The 22773-nt window shown below is 43.0% G+C and overlaps 1 protein-coding gene across 10 annotated transcripts in view; it reads right to left on the bottom strand.

Annotated features, from left to right (window-relative positions):
- Positions 1 to 22773, bottom strand: part of BCAS3 (BCAS3 microtubule associated cell migration factor) — a 1368214-nt gene that overhangs the window by 1301317 nt on the left and 44124 nt on the right. For all 10 annotated transcript variants that reach the window (XM_033921865.1, XM_033921866.1, XM_033921867.1 and 7 more), the window contains one exon: positions 15850 to 15956. In XM_033921865.1, coding sequence (XP_033777756.1) covers positions 15850 to 15956 — 107 coding nt within the window. The remainder of the gene's footprint in view (positions 1 to 15849; positions 15957 to 22773) is intronic.

The following is a 22773-nucleotide window of genomic DNA, read 5'->3' on the forward strand; positions in this document are numbered from 1 at the left end:
CAAAGCTAATAACTGTACTTTGGTTCAACTGGCTTACTTTTGTTATGTAAAGAATATTCAAACATTACACTTCAACAATTAGCACAAGCATCCCAAACATTATTCTGTCCCTTTCAAGCAGGACTAATGGTATCTTTCATTTGCAAAGAACACTTTGCTTGCCAAAGATCTTGCTCCAAGTAGATCATAATATAAAAGCACTTAAACTATACCAAGAGGGAGACACACTCCTGGAGGCAGACTGCTAAGGTGTTGCAATTCAGTACAACACCATTACAGAGAGTGTCAGCTTAGCAGCTGTCATGCACATTTCAGCAGCACGCAGACACCAGAACTGACCTGCATTTAGCACTTTATTTTATTAAGTGCTCAACTAGTACTCAACAGAAGGCGAAATAACATAATGCTGCAGATAATGGACATTCTCACATAGTGGCTTTTCCACATTTCTCTTGTACTATTTTTAAATAAGCAACTTGCGATTGAAACAATCACCATTTAAAGCAGGGATCTCAAAGTCCCTCCTCGAGGGCTGTTTTCTTGATTTCCCCAATGAATATGCATGAGATCTATGTGCATGCACTGCTTTCAATGCATATTCATTGGGGAAATCCTGAAAACCTGACTGGATTGCGGCCCTCAAGGAGGGACTTTGAGATCCCTAATTTAAAGGATTTGTAGCACAAAATAGCTATAGAATTGTACAAACGATGGCTTGATGGCTCAATGGAAAATATCTGGTTTCCTGACAAAGCTAAGGATGCTATGAATCGCTCCACAGCAACCTCTACTACCAAATACATGATACAGGCACACTGGATCAGGATAGGAGCCATGATCTGTTGTGTCAGGCCAGAGCAGGGGTTCTCAATCCAGTCCTCAGGACACATTTAGAGCCAGTCAGGTTTTGAAGATATCCACAATGAATATGCATGAGATAAATGTGTATATACTGCCTCCATTATATCATGAAAACCTGACTGGCTGGGTGTATCCCAAGGACTGAATCGAGAACCCCTGTGATAGAGGCTAAAGATTATGTTCAGTGTTCAGGGCTAAAACTGAATGCAGGATTAAATGTGGAATGCCAGATCTCTAATGTCATTAAGGTGGGATTTGTTTTTATGTAAGATTTGGCCCTTCTGGTTGGTTGGTTGTTTTTTTTTTTTTTAAACAGAATGATTGTGCAGCAGTTATTTAATTTAACCCCCCCCCCCACACACACACACACACACTTTTACAAAGCTGCATTAGGCTTTTTTTTTTGTTTTTAATCACCAGCTGTGGTGGTATTAGCTCAGACGCTCACAGGAAATCTATGAGCGTCAGAGCTACGGCTGGTGATAAAAAAGCATAACACGGCTTCATATGTGGGTGCTCACTCTTTCCACTGCATGTGTACCAGTTGGTAGGATATGGGCCTTTCTCTATAGCCCTCTGCACTGACCACTAGGCTATTCCAGAGAGCTTCTTGCTGCTGTTAAGAGGAATGACCAATATATCTGCAGCTGTCAGAGTCTGGTATATGTACTGTCACTTTCACTTCTTAAGAGGGAATGAGGGGGTAAATAACTACTGGGGGATTAAGGTAGGTAATGTATTTATCCCTTCAGTAGTCATCTGGTCAGTTTTGGCACTTAGTCATTATTGAAACAGGCCCAGCCCAACACATGCTATTTTTTGCCCTGGTTGTTTTTACAATGGTCCATTACCACAGAAAAACATCCAAACTGTAAGCTCACCCTAGTCCTGCCCCCAAAACACACCCCTATCATGTCCCCTTGAGATTTAGGCAAACTGCATAGAAAATCTTATAAATGAGTTTCGAATATAGCAATTTGGATGTTTTTGTTGGGATACCCCCTCCCCCTCTCCAAGAGAAGCATGTCTTTCTGATTTGAAAATTGGATTTGGATGCCATATCAAAAATGCCCCTCTTATCTAATATAATAAAACTCTATGCCGCGCATGCGCACTCCCACCTGCATGCGCCCATTTTCTGTGAGCTGTAGGGCACCGCAGGTAGGAGTACGCATGCGCGCGAAGCTCTCTCTCTCCCTCCCCCCCGAGGTGGATGTCGGCCGCGGCGGCTGTCAGCAGCTGCAAGCTGCGGCGGCCGAACCTGGATGGCATTTTACAATAAAACAGGCAAGTTGGCTTTTCAAACCCCACCACCACCGCCGACGCAATATCTTTTAAAACCCTCCCCCCCAGCTTTGTGGTTAAGGCCTGGCTTCTTCAAGTAGCAGCAGCGTTTAAAATTCGCTGCTGTTGCCGGCTTCGAATGCTAGGCCATGGAGTTAAGGAGGAAGGTATGGGGGGGAGGAAAATACTGCACAGGGAAGTGGGGTGGGAGGGAAATGCTGCAGCACACAGAAATGGAGGGGCAGAAAAAGGAAGGGAAGCAGGGGGAGCAGGAAAAAGGGGTTGATGGACAGGAGAAGAGGTGCTGATGGACAGGGAGGGCAGAAAAATGAAGGCAGGTCTACTGCTGGACAGGGGGAGCAGGAAGGAGGTGATGATGGACAGGGGGAGGTAAAACAAAGGGAGAAGGGCTGCTGCTGGATAAGGTGAGCGGTGATGGGGTGGTGGAGAAAACAGGGGAGGTAAAATGAAGGGAGAATGGACAGGAGGAGCAGGCAAGGGGTGGTAGTGGACAGCCAAGGAAAGAAAAAAAAGACAGACAGACAGAAATACAGAAAGCGGCTAAGGAGAGAGAAAAAAAAATAAAGACAGACACACACACACACACACATATATTCTAGCACCCGTTAATGTAACGGGCTATAAGACTAGTTATATATAATCTTACCCTCCCAAGTCACAAACACATATTTATTTTAATTCATACTTTGGCAGCAATTTACAATCAATTTTTCCATACTTCAGCAACACCATTCACCGCTCAAATATTTTCATAGTGGTACAGATTCATGTGTCATATCGTCTATTCTTAATCCCATAAACTCAAAAATAAAGTATTTTACTTATCTTTTCAACTGTTTAATTTCACAATCTGGGAAGGTTGGATCCAACATGTTTCGCTAAAGAGTTTTTTCAAGGATCCTCCCCAGAGCTGTCCCTTGCCATTCGACCTCAACAGTATTGTTCAAGTCAAGACTCGATGGGAAGGGACAGCTCAGAGGAGGATCCTTGAAAAAGCTCTTTAGCGAAACAAGTTGGATCCATGAGTCATTCTAAAAAGTTTTTTTTACACAGCCCATTGAATCACATTATTATAGTGAATGGCTGATGACATCAACTGTGGGTGTTTCATGAGCTGCTCTGGCAATTTGAAACTCCTCAATCCAGCTTCATCTTTGAACACTATTTGCCCATTCATGTTGGTATTTAAATGTTAGAGGCAGCACTTCCAACCCTTGACAGATGACATTTTTAATTTTGATTTGTTAGTTTTTGACGGCGTCCTTGCTAAATAGCAGGCGCCATGATTGAAAAAGTAACTTCAGCTGTACTGTCAGTCTGAACACCGCCACCCAACAGTGAGTAGTTCACTTACTGTTTGCAGGGTATGTTCTTTTCAGTTTATTAACCAAGCAATTTTTGTCTAAATGGACTTTATTTTTTATCTGGTGGACAGTAGATTTAAGGAAGCAAATGAAACACTAACCCCTGAAGAAGCCCCATTTGAAATGTCAGATTCTCCAATGGGTGTTCAAAGCTAAGTGTTTCTTCCATTTAAAGCTTCATTTACTATCCAAGTTTGAATATAGAAAAAATATAAATAAAATATAAAAGTTGTTGATTTAAAGAAATATAATAAAATTATCTTGTGAGGTTTTTGGAACTAATGATAATATTCATGACCCAGAAAGACTCGGGGTGTGACCCGTAGTTTGGGTGTTTGAGGTCCTTTTCCTTACATTTTATTGATACCATCGTCTAGTTTAGACTATTATTAGTCTGTTCATGTATATTGAGTTTTCATGTAGGAATCGCTGCCACGAAGCAAAAGGGAGCATGTTAGTTGTGAGTGGGGCTGGGGTTGGAGGAGGGAGGGATGGAAAAAAGGAAAAATGTTGCAGGAAGGATGAAAGAGTGAGAAATAGATAGGTTGAGGGAACGGATGGTGCATGGGGAAAGAGCATATTAGTTGTGAGTGGGGTTGGGGGGAGGGAAAGAAGGAAAACTGTTGCAAGAGTGGCAAGTGATGCGAGAAGGAGAAATGGGCATGAGGTGGAGGGGAGAGAGAAATGGTGCATGGGAAGAGGGAATGTTAGTTGTGAGTAGGGTTGGGGTAGGGAAGGAAGGAAAATTGTTGCAGGAGGGGTGAGAGTGATGAGAGAGGGAGAAATGGTGTATGTGGAGAGATCATATTAACTGTGAGTAGGGAAGGAAAGAAAATTGTTGCAGGAGTGGTGAGAGGGAGAAATGGTGTATGGGAAGAGAACATGTTAGTTGTGAGTGGGGTTAAGAGAGGGAAGGAAGGAAAGTTGTTGCAGGAGGGGTGAGAGTGATGAGAGAGGGAGAAATGGAGATGCAGTGGAGAGAAGAGAGAGCATGTTAGTTGTGAGTATGGTTGGGGAGAGATGTTCCGTTTTGATAAGTATATCCCAATGGACCATGTTCCATTTTACTGGCATTTAGTCAGTCATCTCTTTAGCAATGAGAAAATACATGGCACGTTCTACCTTTGACACGTTTGATATTACCTCCCGAATCTCTGCAGTCTACATCGCGATGTGCAGGCAAGCTTGGCTACAGATCTCAATCCCAATGTGCAAGATCATCTCTCTAACATGCCCTGCATGGGGAAAGATTTATTTAGAAACCGGATTGAGGAGACTTCCCAGAGAATCAAGCGTCACATAGACTGCTTGACTTCTTTATCATCTTCTAGATTTCTTCAGCCTAAGCTGTCCAGGAGATATTCTTCTTTCAATTTGAGACACAGATACCACCCAGTCTGCTACATCCTCCCGTCCACCAATTTAATGATGCCCTAGACAACAAAGGAAGCAAAAAGTCTCCCTGCCTCTTCTGGCCAAGCAACAGTCCTTTTGACTCTCTTACAGAGCTTTACCCTCCATCTCTTACTTTGTCTATCAGAGGCTGCCTTGTCCATTTCCATTGGCACTAGACCCAGATCAATTCAGACCAATGGGTCCTTCAGGTGGTAAAGCAGGGTAATGCATTTCGCTTTCTATCCAGATCTCCAAACCACTCTCCAAGCGAGTCTCTTTTCAGCGCCCAGCAATAGACCCTTCTTTGCCCTTCTCCAGCTCAACACCATAGAGGAAGTTCCACTGCAGGAGAGAGGCAAGGGGTTCTACTCCAAGTATTTCCTCATCCCAAAGAAGACCAGAAGCATCCATCCAATACTGGACTTTAAAGCCCTCAACAAATTCTTGGTCAAGGAAAAATTTTGCATGGTTCCCTGGGAACCCTGTTACCACTGTTGGAACAGAAAGACTAGTTATGCTCTCAAGACCTCAAAGACGCTGATCCTCATATCCCCGTTCTCCTCACCCATAAGAGATACCTCTGCATTCGAATGGATACTCACCATTTCCAATACATTCAGCCTGGAATTTATTGGAGTCCATTTAGACATGACTCAGACTTGAGCATTCTTGCCTCAGCTCTGCCGAATAACCTCATCTCACCGCCATGTCTCAGCTCATCATACACTGCAAATTCTTGGCCACATGCTCCCCCCCCCCCCCCCACACACACACACAATTTACTATACATTGTTCCATTTGCCCACCTGCATATCAGGGAACCTCAGTGACCCAACCAGCTATCTATTGCAGCAGATCACAATAACTTCCACCCTGTGAACATCACTTCAATAATGGGTATCACATGCCCACCTCTCCAGAAGCCTTATGTTCATGGCACCACAGCACCAGAAGGTCTTGACAACCCACCTCAACAGCCTCCATATCCAAGGCCTGTGGAGCCTCTCTGAGAGAACTCTCCATATCAAGCTCCTTGAGCTGCAAGCAGATCACAGTGTGCCTTCCTGGAGTACCATCTCAATCAATTTGTGCTCAACTGCATAGACAACCAAGTTTCCATCTACTACTTAAACAAAAAGGGGGGGAACTGGCTCTCATCTACTCTGCTGGGATGTGATCAGAATCTGGTCTTGGGCAATCCCCCACCACATCTTCCTGAAAGCAGTCTATCTAGCTGGTACACAAAATATCCTCCCTGACAGATTGCACAGACTGCTGCAAACAAATGGTTACCCAATCCCACCACTGCGAGACAGCTAAGTGGATCTCTTTCCCTCCCCTTACAATCACAAATTCCCACTCTTCTGATCCCAGCTCTAAGCTCCCAATCACCACCACCAGTATTTGTATACCTTCTCTCCATTCCCTCTCATTGGGAAGACTCTGCTCATACTGCAGGAAAAAGCCACCATGATACTTATAGCACCCCATGGTTCCCTCTCTTTCTGCAGCTCACAACGAGGGAGCCCATCACTCTCCTGATCTTTCCAACACTGCTGACACAGAACAAGGACTCCCTCCTCCATACTAATCTACGTTCATTGTCTTTCATGACATGGTGCCTATCTCCCAACCATTAAGTGCCATTGCACTCTCAGCTCCAATGTCAGCCATCCTAGAAGCCTCCAGGAAACCTTCCACGTAATGCTCCTATCACTTTAAAATAGATTTCATAGTGTAGTGTGCTACCCATTCATTAAACCCCAGCACTTGCCCCCTGCCAGAAGTGTTTATGCCTGTCTGATTCTGGCTTGCAGACCATCTCAAACAGAATCTACTTCATTGTCGTGAGGACTTCTCAAACTGGTCTCCTGACATCCCTTAGTTTCAAAGTTTATGAAAGGCTTGCTCAATACCAGACCATCTATCAAGCTACCTGCTATACCTTGTGACCTTAACGTGATTCTGTCTGCTCTGATGAAGCCTCCCTTAAAACCTCTCCCATCTTCATCCCTCAAACATCTTACCTGGAAGGTGACCTTCCTCATCTCCTTCACATCCGCACTTCAAGTCAGTGAACTCCAAGCCCTTGTATCGGATCCTCCTTACATGATGTTTTACCATTACAAGGTCGTCCTTCATAACCACCCTAAATTCCTCCTAAAGGTAGTCTTTCACCTCAACCAGTCCATTGTGCTCCCAGTCTTCTTTCCAGAATCAACACTCCATACCTTGGACTCCATACCTTGGACTGGAGTTCTTGCTTGCTATTTGGATCATACTAAACCTCACAGAACCTTCACTTAGCTATTTCTATTCTTTGATCCCAACAGACTGAAAGCCTGTCACCAAAAGAACCATCTCAACATAGATAGCGGACTTCATCTCCTTCTGCTATACGAGGGCAGGACTGCCACTTGATGGCTGTATCACGGATCACAGAGTTCGTGCCATGGCAACTACAGTAGCTCATCTCTTTTCTAATCCTATTGAGGACATTTGCAAAGCAGCCACCTTGTCCTCTGTTCACACCTTCATGTCCCACTACTGCCTGGAGACCCATTCTGGGCATGACAGCCAATTCAGCCAAGCTGTTCTACAAAATTTATTCTTCTTCTAGAAGCCAACGTCCCACCAGGCTCATAATATTGACAATCACCCTCTTCTCAGAGGCATGATCCTAGAAGTTAGGGAGTCCCATATCCTGCCTGCTTGTCCTAGTATAAAGCATATGTAGATGGGTGTTATCTGAGAAAAGCAGGCAGATATTCTCACAACTCTCCTGCCTCCCTTTATTGGCTTCTTAGCTATAGATGAACTACAGAACTCACTGAATGGAGGAGGATATGGAGCAACTTACACATGTGTGGTGTGGGCAATCTCACAGCTCTTAAAAGTCCTAGCACACTTCAACAGCCTGTGCCAGGGCTGCATTGGTGATGTAATCCAAACATGAGAATATCTACCTGCTGTCCTCAAATAACACCCGTTACAGGTAAGTAACTGTACTTTCTCCGATTTATGTATTTTTTACATACCCTATCATTTTAGCACAGGATTTTATTCTGGTGCTCTGGAACCTATTTGTAAGGGTTGTGTAATTAAGGATCTCCATTCCTGGGACAGGTTTGGAAGGAGGATGAAATTCTTCCTTTTGAAGATCCTCAGGAGGAATATGATCTCCACACTTGGGATTCATATCAGTATACCCAACTTCACATTTTTTTTTGCAAAGGACAGCAGAATCAGAGCTGCATCTAGTAGAGACGGTCCTAGAATGTGCATCTCAATCTGGAGTTGGACTGGAGGGATATCTCACTTATATCAAGCTCTTTTGCTCCTAGATGCTCCAATAATCCTTATAAAATGAAATGGGAAATAAAGATCAGGAATTCTTTTTAACTAAAAAGATGGGAGAAAATTTATAAAATGTCTCTTTAAACTGTCTGTGTCACGCAATCCTACAGAAAACTGATATAAAATGTATTGCAGGTGGTATTATTCTCCCATCAGCCAAACTTATTTATGGAACAGCAGATGGATTATGGTAGAGAAAGTGTGGATACCAAGGAGACTTTCAGCATATTTGGTGGTCAAGCCCAATAATTAAACATTTTGGGAGGGAAATAGGGCAGTTATTGGTTCAGATAGTGAATAAACATTGCTCATTGATGGAATGTCCCACTTCCTGGCTTGACAGCAGAGAAGCATAAACTGGCCGCTCACATTTTTATGGCAGCCTGCATTATAGTGGCAATAGCATGGAAGTACACAGCTGTTCCAGATCTCTCCTTGGTTCAAGCAAAACTAGAACAATTAAATTTAATGTCTAAATTAACAGCTCTTAAGACACAATGCCTTGAAATCCGATCATAAAGTTTGGGATGTCAATAACAAATGGAGGGGCCAGAAAGTTACTGGAACTTACCTTGCTGCTATTGGAAACGATGACAGTCAACCAGATCATTAATCACCTATATTCTCTTGAAAAGAGTTTTTGTGCAAATATTTTGATCTTGGGTAGGAAGGTTGGATGGTGAGGGGCAGTTTGGGTCAACTGGCTTTGTACCATAAGTGAACATTTGTATTGTATGTATACGTTTATGTATCTATTTGTTGGGTACTCTTATTTTGTAAAGGCATTGATTTTACAATATAAGTTTTCAATAAAAATAAATAGATAAAACATTCTCCCATCTCAGAGTTTGGCATGTACCACATGACCCACCAACAGTAGAACATTGAGCCTTACAACATATCATAGTTAGCGTATAGTCCCCTTACAGCTTCCTAATAGTCACAACAAGAGAAGAAAGGGAATATGTGTACCCATGTCATATAGAAAAAAAAAGCTACTCTCCAGCCCAATGACATTAATGAATAGATAACTTCACAAATTACAATTTAGAACTTATATTCTGAAGGGGGGGGTCAGCATAAACAGCACTGAATTGTAATGCAAAGTCTCATCACCTGATTACATACATTGCTTATGCCCCATTCCTCAAAGTTTCACTTCATTTCTTCCAACCCTCTCCACTCTACTTCCCTTCCCAACATTTTAGTGACATCTAATGTTTACTTTCAGTAATACAGTTTTAAATAGCCAACAGCAAGAGACTTTTCTGCAATTTTATGCTGGTACATAAACATATGGCAAAAGCTGCTGTCACAAAAATATCCAAAAGTAAAATACACGGAGGGGCATTTTTAAAAGAATATCCAAATCTGAATTAGGAAGTCCTGCTCAAAACACTAAAAAAAACCCACAGTCCCATCACACATACATTTTTGAACAGAAAAAAAGGTCAGGACTTCCAGTTTGAAAATACATGAGGATTCGCACTGAAAGCATCCAAAATGAAACGTCCAAAATATAAATTCCAAAAAGATAAACACAAAAATACCCATCTGGCATCATTTGTACAAAAATGGCCACACAGACGTCCCTGCAGAGCAGAGGAGCAGCCTAGTGGTCAGTGCAGAGGACTTTGAGGGCTCTTTTTACGAAGGTGCGCTAGCGTTTTTAACGCACGCACAAAATTAGCACGCGCTAGCCAAAAAACTACCGCCTGCTTAAAAGGAGGCATAGCGGATAGCGCGTGCAGCATTTTAGCACATGCTAAGCACACGCTAAAACCACTAGCTCACCTTTGTAAAAGGAGCCCTGAATCTTGAGACCCAAGTACAAATTCCACCTTAATTCCTTTATATTGCTAAAAATTGTGCATGTAAACTTGGGTGTACACTCAATGTAATTCCTTAACAAAGCTAATTAGTGCTGATAATTGGGTACTAATTGGCAATAATTAAAATTAATGTATATATTCTAGTTGCTATTCTAGAAAGATGTGTGTGTAAATTGTTACGTGCAGATCCAAAAAGAGGGCGTGGCCATAGAAGGGGAATGGGCAGGTTTGGAGTGTTCCTCGACATTATGCACAGCGTTACAGAATTAGGCAGATCAATGCCTAATTTAGGCGCAAGGACTTATATTAGGTTTCAGTTGGTGTAAATCCTCACATTGAAAACTGGGAGCAGATCCCAGCACCAAACACTATTCTATAAACGGTACCCAACTCCATTTATAGAACAGCACTTCACATTCTTTTTTTTGTGCCATATACAGAATTTAGTCCTGCTATATCTAAAAGCTACACTACTACAATCGCCATCACGCTTGCAGGTGTCTTATAAATTCAGGTACAGTATGTATTTCTATGTTCCAGGAGGGTTTGTACATTTGAACAGTAATAATGAGAGTTATACCTGGGTCCCATTGTTCAAAGTCCACTGCAGTAGCCAGTAGGCTATTCCTTATACTTGCTTGCTGCTCTGTTAAGAATGGCCATAATAGCTGATGCTGCTATAGAACTTGGTATACAGTCATTTTCACTTTTTAGGGAAGTGGGAGAGGGTCAGTAACCACTGGAGACAAGGGAGAGGTCATCCCTTCAACCCTTCAGTGGTCAGTTGCTCAGTCAGGGCACCTTTTTGTGCCCTGGACATGTTTGAAATAGATTTAGATAAAACCATCCTCCTTTTTTGCCTCGGACGTTTCTTACCATTCCATTATCGTTGAAAGATATCCTAATTTTGGGCCCACCCTAGTTCTGCTCAAATGCCTCCAACAAGACCCCTCACTATTTGAACAAGATGCAGTGTAGAACATATAAAATTCAGCTGTTTGAAAATTGCAATTGACTTTCTTTGTCCATTTTGAGACAATTACCTGCTTTGAAATCAAAAAATGTGAAGTGTGGAGAACAATAACACAAAATAAAGCAAAAATGCTCCACAAAAATATTCAATTTCAAACACAAAAGAAATTTGTGCAAATGAAAGAAAAAGCCTCAGTATCGGGTGAGTCATAAAAACCCTACTAGCCCTGATAGAAAGAAATCCAAATCTGGGATATATTTGTAGCAAGCTGCTAGTCAATCAACAAGTCAAAATGATCTACCAACAATAAAATTTTTAAAAACACAAAGCACACTGTACACAGAGAAAATGTTAATTATCATTTATATTCCGGGGGAGGAGGGGTGTTTCAAAGAGGTCAAGGCAGATGACTTTAAAATATGCAATGTCATCTCAGTAACAACCATACAAAAATAGACAAATATACCCTCTCCCTTTTTATTAAACTGCAATAGCAGTTTTTAGCACAGGGAGCTACGCTGAATACATTGCTCTCAATGCTCATAGGCTCCCTGCGCTAAAATCCACTACTGCGGTTTAGTAAAAGGAGTCTCTTTTCGCTCTCCTAACCACTTGATGACATTCTCTTTGGCGTTTCCTGTGTTCATTCCAGTTTTCCCCAGTTTGGTCTTTTTTCCATTTCCGGAATGATTTTTTCTTGTCTCGTAAAATATAGACAGCAGATATAAATTATCAAAATGGACACATTTTGATCACTAAATTTAAAATAAAATCATTTTTCCTACCTTTGTTGTCTGGTGATTTCATGAATCTCTGGTTGCACTTTTTTCTTCTGATTGTGCATGCAATATTTCTTCCCTCCTTTCTGCCTCCTGCATGCTTCGTCTCCTCCAGACCTCATTCCATTCCCCAACCAACATCTCTGTCCTTCCATGAATCCAACTTTTTCTTCCTCTCCCTCCCTGCCCCCTACCACACTCCATTCTCTTCCCCTTTTCATTCCTCTCTCCCTGCCCCCTCCTCTTTCTTTCTTTGTCTCCCTGCCCCCCTTTCTTTCTTTTTATCTCCCTGTCTGTCTTTCTGTTTCCCCATTCTGCCTCTCTGTCTTTCTGTCTCCCTATTTTTTCTCCCCAAGCCACCACCGGGGCTGTCATCTGGAAACAGGCCCCCAAGCCGATGTCTGGAAACAGGCCACCAAACCTCCACCACTGTTGCCGCCAACTTCTCTCTGTTTCCCCCTTCCCCTCTGACGTCAATACTGACATCAGAGAGGGAGTTCTGGGCCAGCCAGCCAGCGATTGGCTGACCCAGAACTTCCTCTCCAACGTCAGAATTGACGTCGGGGGGAGGAGGGGGAAGCTGGCTTGCCCCTCACTTCCGTAGTTGCTGCTGGACTGTTGCATCGGGGAACAGAGAGAACGCAAAGGCAACGCGAGTCTATCGCGGAGCCCGGGATGGGCTCTGTGATAGACTCACATTGCCTTTGTGATCGACTGGTCGATCGCGATCGACCTTCTGGGCACCCCTGTTCTATTCCATGTTCTCTGCTCATTTTTAAGATCTTATTTACAAAAAGCACATTGCTGTATCTTATTTACAAAAAGCACATTGCTGTTCAAAGCTTGATTGCTATGTAGAAAAACAGTGTGTATAGAGTCCAACTTTCTTAGAATTGGACATATGTTAGATCATAAAACACTGAACTATTTTGAACAATAATCAAGTTTCAAGTTTATTAGGATTTTATATACTGCCTATCAAGGTTATCTAAGCGGTTTTACAATCAGGTACTCAAGCATTTTTCCCTCTCTGTCCCGATGGGCTCACAATCTAGCTAATGTACCTGGGGCTATGGAGGACTGAGTGACTTGCCCAGGGTCACAAGGAGCAGCGCGGGGTTTGAACCCACAACCCCAGGGTGCTGAGGCTGTAGCTCCAACCACTGTGCCACACACTCCTCCACAGTTGACCCCTGAAGTAGGCATTTGCTGAAACATGGCCCAAGTTGGGTCTTTGAATAAAGATTGTTCTTAACAACTCTTGAGGCTCACATACTTTTCTTCACCTCGCCTCAGATTGAAATGTACATACACTTCTCCCTCCATATTTGCAGTTTCAGCAATCGCGGGTTCGATTATTTGTGGTTTTTAGCTTGATGGCTTCTCCCCCCACCCCCCCAATTACATTAGCTTGCATAGAGAAATCGCTGATTCCAAGCGTTTACAAAGAAAATTGCCGATTCCCAGCACTTTCTTCACCTCTTCTTCAGGAACAGGCCAGGTCTCCCACCATGTTATTCGCAGTTTCACCATATTCACGATGGTTTTTAATAAAAAACAGCAAATAACATGAAAAAGTTATTCACGGTTTTTCTGTATTTGCGGGTCTGTGAATCCCCTATCACAGCGAATACGGAGGGAAAAGTGTATGTAAAATGATTCACCTATTTTGAACTCTGCCTTTCTTCCATATTTAAAAAACAATTGTCTCATAATTTGCAAAAAAAACCGAACCGAACAAAAGACCCCGCATGGATAAACAATGAGGTGAGGAAAGCGATACGAGACAAGAAAAAATCATTCCGGAAATGGAAAAAAGACCAAACTGGGGAAAACTGGAATGAACACAGGAAATGCCAAAGAGAATGTCATCAAGTGGTTAGGAGAGCGAAAAGAGAATACGAAGAGAGACTGGCCAGGGAGGCAAAAAACTTCAAATCATTCTTCAGATATGTTAAAGGGAAGAAACCGGCGAGGGAGGAAGTAGGACCATTGGATGATGGAGACAAAAAGGGAGTGATAAAGGAGCAAAAAGAGGTAGCCGACAGGTTAAACAAATTCTTCTCGTCAGTCTTCACAAGCGAGGACACATCCAGTGTACCGGAACCCGACGTGATCTTCCATGGTGATCAAGAAGAAAAACTGTCAGCAATAGAGGTGAGCCATGAGGATGTCCTCCAACAGATAGATAGATTGAAAAGCGACAAATCACCAGGCCCGGACGGAATCCACCCTAGGGTACTAAAAGAACTAAGAAATGAGATAGCGGGAATACTCCAACGAGTTTGCAACCTATCCTTGAAAACTGGAGAGATTCCGGAGGACTGGAAGATAGCAAATGTTACACCTATCTTTAAAAAGGGGTCAAGAGGAGACCCGGGAAACTATAGGCCGGTTAGTTTGACATCGGTTCCAGGCAAGATGGTAGAAGCACTGATAAAGGACAGCATCTGTGAGCACATTGAAAAAAATGGGCTGATGAAAGCGAGCCAACATGGCTTCTGCAAGGGAAGATCGTGCCAAACAAACTTACTGCACTTCTTTGAGGGGGTAAATAGCCAGTTGGACAAAGGGGAACCTGTAGACATCATTTACCTTGACTTCCAAAAGGCCTTTGACAAGGTACCCCATGAGCGGCTACTTAGGAAGCTGTGGAACCACGGGGTGGAAGGGGACGTACACAGATGGGTCAAACACTGGTTGGCAGGCAGGAGACAGAGGGTTGGAGTGAAGGGTCACTACTCGGGCTGGAGGAAAGTCACGAGCGGAGTTCCGCAGGGGTCTGTACTTGGACCGCTGCTGTTCAATGTATTTATTATTGACCTGGAAACGGGAACGAAATGTGAAGTTATAAAATTTGCGGATGACACTAAACTCTGTAGAAGGGTTAGAACTACGGAAGAGTGTGAGGACCTACAAAGGGACCTAAACAAACTGGAGGAGTGGGCGAATAAATGGCAGATGAAATTCAATGTAGGGAAATGCAAGGTCATGCATATAGGGAGAAAGAACCCGATGTTCAGCTACCAAATGGGGGGATTAGTATTAGAGGGAAGTAACCTTGAAAGAGATTTGGGTGTACTGGTGGATACAACAATGAAGTCAATGGCGCAATGCGCAGCAGCCGCGAAGTAGGCAAACAGAATGTTGGGTATTATTAAAAATGGTATTACGACCAGAACAAAAGAAGTCATCCTGCCGTTGTATCGGGCAATGGTGCACCTGCACCTGGAGTACTGTGTTCAGTATTGGTCACCGTACCTTAAGAAGGATATGGCAATACTTGAGAGGGTCCAGAGGAGAGCGACACGAATGATTAAGGGCATGGAAAACCTTTCATACACTGAAAGATTGGAGAGGCTGGAGCTCTTCTCCCTGGAAAAGCGGAGACTCAGAGGAGACATGATAGAGACCTACAAGATCATGAAGGGCATAGAGAAAGTAGAGAGAGATAGATTCTTCAAATTTTCAAATCATATAAGAACAAGAGGGCATTCGGAAAAATTGGAAGGGGATAGATTCAAAACAAATGCTAGTAAGTTTTTCTTTACTCAGCGGGTGGTGGACACCTGGAATTAATAGGGCAGAGTACGGTACTGGGGTTTAAGAAAGGATTGGACAATTTCCTGTTGGAAAAGGGGATAGAGGGGTATAGATAGAGGATTACTGCACAGGTCCTGGACCTGTTGGGCCGCCGCGTGAGCGGACTGCTGAGCACGATGGACCTCAGGTCTGACCCAGCAGAGACATTACTTATGTTCTTATGAGATTATATATGTTATATTCTCATTTCAAAAATTAATTTACTATAACAGATTTTGAAACATCATTCCTTCCAACATTGCTCCCAGCTTCAATTATATTCAACACATTACATCTACTTGGTTAAGTTGGTGCTAGCACATAATTTAGCATCTGTTGTTTTCACAATCTGTAACGTCAGAGAATATTTTCCAAAAAACAGAACAAAACACTCTACTTACTGGTATACTCCAGATCTGCATCCCATCACTGTAGCCAATCATTAACACCAATGGAGGCTCATTTCCTGTACTATGCATTTTGTGAAATTCCATATTCCTTGATGTATCTATATTTGGAACGAAACAAAGATGTATGTTTACAACGGTTGCATTTAAAACATAATGCACTATAATCGTTTAATGATTTTTTTATGACAAACATTTATTTAACATTGATGAAAATTAATCTAAATTCACGAGTTTCTATGCAGTTCAGTATTTCAGAATGTTGGGGGTTTTTTGCACCTCACTAACCCCCCACCTTTTTACAAGACTGTACAAAAGGTTTTTAGCGCTGGCGGCATGCTGAATGCTCTGCGCAGCTCTGATGGTCAAACAGTTCCTATGAGCGTCAGAGCAGCGCAGAAAATTCAGCACGCCGGCCAGTGTTGAAAACCTCTTGCGCAATTTTGTAAAGGGGAGTTAAATGAGTCTATGGTTCCTTATACAAAGCTATAGTAGTGAGTCTGTGGCAGCAAATGTATTGAAGCCCAGAGGAATTGAATAGGCTTCGGTGCATTTGAAGCTTTATAAAAGGGGCCCAATGTAAGAAGGTTTATATAATACATATTTTCTCAATCCACAAATGAAGTTGCATAGCACCAAGATTCATTTAAACATTAGTGAGCTTAGTAGTACTTTTACTGCGCTGTGGTTAAAAAGGAGGCCTTAGTGTGCCCTTAAGCAGTTTTTTTTTCCATGTTTTCTTTTAATGGCCATGCATTAATGTTCACCATCAAATCCCGAATAACGACGAGGTAATAGACACTTTTATATACATAAAGGCCACAGCCTCACCACTCCACCGCTATATATAACTTGGTAACGGGAAGAATTACGTGGTCTTCATCACCGGCTTATGCATATAGTCTTTGCACTTTCATTTTTTTGTTTTTTTTATATTTTTAATAAACTTTTTAAAACTAAAGTAGCATAGTCTACTGTTTAAAGCCATTAGTACACGGCCATTAAAAACAATTACTGCAGGAGGACTTACTAATGCTTATTTTGTAAGTGGTAAGGGCTCACACAGTAATCCTGCGCTAACCAGTTAGTGCAACCTAATCCGGACACTCTTGTGAGCGCAAAATGCCTGTTCTCCTCTTCCACAGACACAACCCTTCCAAAAAATGTTTCAGCTCTAGCCCAGTGTTTCTCAACTCAGTCCTGAAGTACCCTCTTGCCAATCATGTTTTCAGGATATCCATAATGAATATGCATAAATTTGATTTGCACACCGATATGCTTATTAAGAAATTTTTTTTTTGCATTATGGAAATTGCGTACCATCAAAAAATATTTTGACCCTATTTTTTTCAGACTAATAGTTCAGGCATTAATCTTGTCTATTCTCGATTACTGCAATATAATAGACTTGGGATCCTATAAAACAATCCTAGGAAGACTAAGGCTAATTCAAAATACAGCTGTCCGTTTAATCTTCAGGTTGAAAAAACAGGAACATGTCAGCCCTTGTTACCACCAACTGCACTGGTTGCCAATAGAAGCTGGAATACTTTTCAAATTTGCTTGCACGTGTTATAAACTGCTATCTAGATTATCTCCATTTTTTCTCATTTTGAACTGTATAGTCCAATTAAGTCTATTCGGTGCTCTGGTTTATTTACTTTTCCTAATCCCCAAAATTGCCGTTATAAAAAGTTTTTTAATAGAACCTTGGCCTATCAAGTCTGGTTAGATGATATGATTTGACAGACTACATCTTATTGCACTTTCAGGAAATTAATTAAGGCTTATTTGTTTAAAAAATTTGTTACCTGATCGATGATTATATCATATTATTCATACTATACTATCTATAATAATAAAACGGTACGTACACATGCGCACTCTCGCCGCGTGTTCCCTGATCCGTTGGGATGTGGTGGCAAGAGTGCGCATGCGCTAGATGGCGCGGAGTGAGGGGCCGGGACTTAGGGGAAGGAGAGCAGGCCCGGATTCGGCCGGCCCCGGCTAGGCAAGAGCCTCCTTTCCCCGCCGCACCCAGGCCCTGGCAGTCCCCGCCGGCAGAGAAGGAAAGACTGCTCGGTGGCGGGTTGGCGTGACAGCGGCATGGGCTGTGCCCGCCTAGCGCTGCGGAGCGGCACAGACCAAGGCAGCCGACGACTGGCTGGGGCGACGGCGCTCAGAAGCCCCGGCTGGGAGCGTGAGACTGGCAGGTGGGCAGGCGCTGTGGCAGTCCGGGGGTGGGAGGTGGTGCGCCGTGACAGCCCTGGGAGAGGTGGTCGTGCGCAGGGAGAAGGAGCCGACCGAGTCATTCATTTGCCTGCGGCGCTGGCACCGGTTTTGAGTCACCATCAAAAACTCTTTTCAAAGCACCAGCTCTCTGTTTAATTTTAGCCTAAATTGTCACAAAACAAAGAGAAGCAAATCTTGCCTAGACTGACAGAGATATTGCGCAGCCTTCTCGACTGTAATTCCAAGGCAAAGTAAGTGATTTTGCATGAGAAAAAAAAAAAAAAATATATATATATATATCAAAAACAAGATAATTAATCTGCAAGAAACACCAAATGTTGAGTTTAAATCTATGATCCAAATAAGATTACTTTACAGTTCAGTAATGGACAACCATCTCCTCCATTCTCTCCCCCACTAAAAATAAATATATTTCAGACCTTAATTGGAAAATCATATATATAAAATAAAATCTGTGTATATATAGGCATTTAGTCCTGTTTTGGGTAAAAAAAAGTCCTTCGCTCATTCTGCACAGACCTAATGAAGGACAGCCACAAATACACTGCCTTAATCCAATAAAATGGTCTCACCTACAGCTCCGCCCAACCCCGGACTCCCTGCCATCCCGCACGCCACGGCCTCCTCCTCCTCCCGCAGATGTGAAAAAAATACAGAAATACTGAAACAGGCTAAGTACAGAGAGAGAAAGAAATAAATACAGCACACACACACACATATTCTAGCACCCGTTAGAGACAGAAAGAAAGACAGACAGGCAGAGAGACAGAGAGAAATACAGAAAGAAAGAAAAGGGGCAGGGAGAGAGAGAGAAAGAAAGAAAGACAGACAGACAGACAGTGGGCAGGGAGAGACACAGAAAGAAAGACAGACAGGGGGCCAGGGAGAGAGACAGAAAGAAAGAAAGACAGACAGGGGGAAGGGAGAGCGACAGAAGAAAGACAGACAGGGGGCCAGGGAGAGAGACAGAAATAAAGAAAGGCAGACAGGGGGAAGGGAGAGCGACAGAAGAAAGACAGACAGGGGCCAGGGAAAGAGACAGAAAGAAAGAAAGGGGGCAGGGAGAGAGACAGATAGAAAGAAAGAAAGAAAAAGAAAGAAAGAAAGAAATGCCTAAGTCTACACATCTATTCTAGCACCCATTAATGTATTGGGCTAAAAAACTAGTAGTTTTATAAAATGGTATATTTTATTGTGGCTTCTTATGTGTCCTGTTTCATCAATGAATTGTTCAGTCCTCTTACTTTGTGAACCACCTAGAACTCTTTGGATGTTGGCGGTATAGAAAAATTAAGTTATTATTACATTGCCTCTATTGTGGAAAACCTGACTGGCAACGGGGTACTCCAGGACCGAGTTGAGAAACCCTGCTCTAGCCCTTCCACTTCTGGACAGCATGCAGGGCACAGAAATGGGAAGGTTAGGGTGAACAGAACAAAAAAAGAAAGAACAGCCACTGTGCTCCATAATTCAGCTACTCCTTTCCCTTTTCCTCCTGTAGTGCAGGGAAAAAGAGGGGAGAAGGTGAGGCTGAAGTACACAAGAGTTCATATTTTGTATGCATATTTCTATTTAGAATTGTGGTCTCTTATTCTATATTTGGTAAGAGCTTTCCTTTATTTTCAATCTATTAACAAAATTTTGCTAGTGTATAGTTTCTGCTACTCTGCTTGTAGAACACATCAACCTCTCCTGTTTTACTCTCTAGGTTTCTGCATGGTGTAGATTTTGTTTTCCTAGGGCTATTGCGCAGCGGCCCCCGGGTTGCAGGTGGACTTTGCACTTCCTCCTGCTCCCGAAGATGGAAGCCTAGGCGCAGGAGGGACCGGGCACCCCCTCCTGCTCCCAAAGAGGAGCCTTGCCCTAAGGAGCAGGAGGGACCGGGCACCCCTCCTGCTCCCAAAAATTTTTAAGGTACACGGGGCGGGTGGGCCGGGCTTGACCTGGGGTGGGCTGGTCGTGGATAAGGCGGTAGGGCCAGTCGGGGTTAATTCAGGGTTAATTCAGGGGGGTGTCAGGCCGGGCCGTCAGGCTACTGCAAACTCTCCTGCCTGATGTGCCCTGATCTCTCCTGCTCTCTGCCGCAGTTGCTCTGCAGTGCAGGCCCGCTTTAAAGCCTGTTGTTGGGAAAGTTACAATCCTTATCTGTGTTCTGTGGTTGTGAGTGTTATTCTCTTTACCAATAAAAACGATTTCGTAATAATAATAATAAAAACCACGGGCTTGCACTGCAGGGAATGGCGGCAGAGAGCAGGAATCCGGCGAGCAGGCAACAGAGATCAGAGCAGGGCAGGCAGGAGAGATCGGGGCCTGGGGGTGTGTGGGGGGGGGGTGTCGGGCAGGGCCAGTGTGTCGGCCCTGTGTAGGCTCTCCTGCCTGCCCCGATCTCTCTTGCCTGCTCGCCGGACTCTCCTGCTCTCTGCCGCCGTTCCCCGCAGTGCAGGCCCGCTTTAAAACCCCGGGCTTGCACTGCAGGGAACAGCAGCAGAGAGCAGGAGAGTCTGGGAGCAGGCAAGAGATATCTGTGCTGAGTAGTGACAGTAGGCTGCTTCTCCTGTCAGGGTGTGTGCATGAGCAGGGATCGCTCTCTACTGATCCTGGCCGTGGGTAGGGAGGTGTTAACGATCGTCCCCATTTGCATGCAGGCCTTTACTGAATTCGTCGGCCGGCATGCAAACGGAAACAGATCGTGCACAGTTTGGAGGTTTAGTGAATCTAGGCCATTGGGAGCAGTTAGTGGTATTTGTTTGCATTACTCCTGAAGGAATTTTTTTGATTGTGAAGTAACTTGAGTCATGTGCTAATGTTGCCATTAGCGAGTGACCAGTAAAACATTAGCATGTGTGCACTTACCAACACCTATTTTGTAGGTAAATGTTCATGAGCTAATCCTGTGCTAACCAGTTTGCGTGCATTAACTGATTAGCACAAGAATGCCCATTCTCTGCCCCATGAAAATTAGAACCACTATTTACTAGTACAATCACTCTCAGTTACATACTATAGGTACCAGTATACAGTTGTATTGCTGAACCCACTTATCCAAACTATAGGGTAAATCTTTTAGTTTGGTATCCTTATTTTTATTGTATGGACCTTCAGAATACAATCTTCTGATTGTATCTATCTCCATCGGTCCACCTTTTATTGAATATTTCTAGCATTCATTTTATATTTCAAATTTTTTAATTGTAAGTTTTTTCTTTAATACATAATTTGATAAATTCAATAGCCATCACTTAGCTTTTAAGGTCTTTCTTCATTGCCTTTCACTAATCACCTCTCCCCATTCTCTGCCCCAACATGCCCCATCAGAAAGAAAATAGTAAATATTATTTACCGCGCAGATTTGGCTTTTACCACAAAACACTAGAGCATGTGCTGCAGTTTGACATTTTAAGTAGCAGTAAGCATGCAATAGCAGTTACCGCAGCTTAGCAAAAGGCCTCCTTGATGATTTATTCTCGTCCTTGTTTAATTTTGCTTTCATAAATTTTGAGTGTAAGCTTACCCACCTCTGCCCTAACCCTTAAGGATCAAAGTGAGAACCTGAGAAAAACAGAAAATAGAACAACCTTCCTCAAGGGTAGAAAGCAGCATCAGTGGGAATAAGGGAGGGGGGCTCGATCCTAGCTCACGCCTCTTTTCCCACTGGGAAGAATAGTAATGCTGTTCTGCAGTCCAGTCTAGCATTTGCACTGCTACCTGTTCATTGATAGAGTCATTGCTATTCAGACTCGAGTTAGTGCTGTTTTGGTTATGACAGGTTTGTTATACAGGTTCTGAATGATTTTTTTGTATGATAGTGAGACAGAGCCCTCTCTATTGTTAATGAGATGACCAGATTATTTGAAGTTTTTTTTTCAAGTTTAATTCTACTTGATATTATCACAGCCACCCCCTAGGCCAGCTGATACTGGAGTGACACGTGACAGGATTTCCTATGTGCCCCTCCTGGGACACACAGGGTTCTAGGAGATTTAGGAGTTCTAAGTTTAAAACACCAATACCAACAACCTTTATGGAGCTTGGCAAGAACCATACTTTATCGGTAACACAGTCCAAAACTCAAAAATGTATCATGCTTCCTGGCAGCAATATAGAGGCCATAAAAGAAAACCCCCCAAAGTCAAAAATAGTGTTCCTAGTGTCAGAATGCTCCTTTATCCAGTTTTTAGAGATGGTCCTTCAAGCAACAAGGCAAAACAACAAAAAAATTCTCCGAGTACTGCTCTGAGTCCCCAAAGTTTTATGCAGTCTTTTTTGGTCCAAAGAGGAAAAAAAAAAAAAGAAAGAAAAAATCAACAATGCAGAAGAGCAAAAATGCATACACCTTTTAAAACAGATAAGTTTCTCAGCAAACAGTTCTGGCTTCACAAAACCTCCATGATTCACATGACCAGTCTATAACAACAAGAGACAAACAATCTTCTTCAAACAAACCTGCTGCACTTCTTCAAGGGAGTAAACAGGCAGATAGACAAGGGAGACCCGGTTGACATTTTATTATCTTGACTTTCAGAAGGCGATCGACAAGGTTCTGCATGAACGATTACTTCGGAAAATTATGAGCCATGGAATCGAGGGTGAAATACTCACGTGGATTAAAAACTGGCTGGAGCATAGGAAACAGAGTGGGGGTAAATGGACAATACTCGGACTGGA

Source organism: Geotrypetes seraphini, chromosome 15, assembly GCF_902459505.1.
Source record: "Geotrypetes seraphini chromosome 15, aGeoSer1.1, whole genome shotgun sequence".
Lineage (NCBI taxonomy): Eukaryota > Metazoa > Chordata > Amphibia > Gymnophiona > Dermophiidae > Geotrypetes > Geotrypetes seraphini.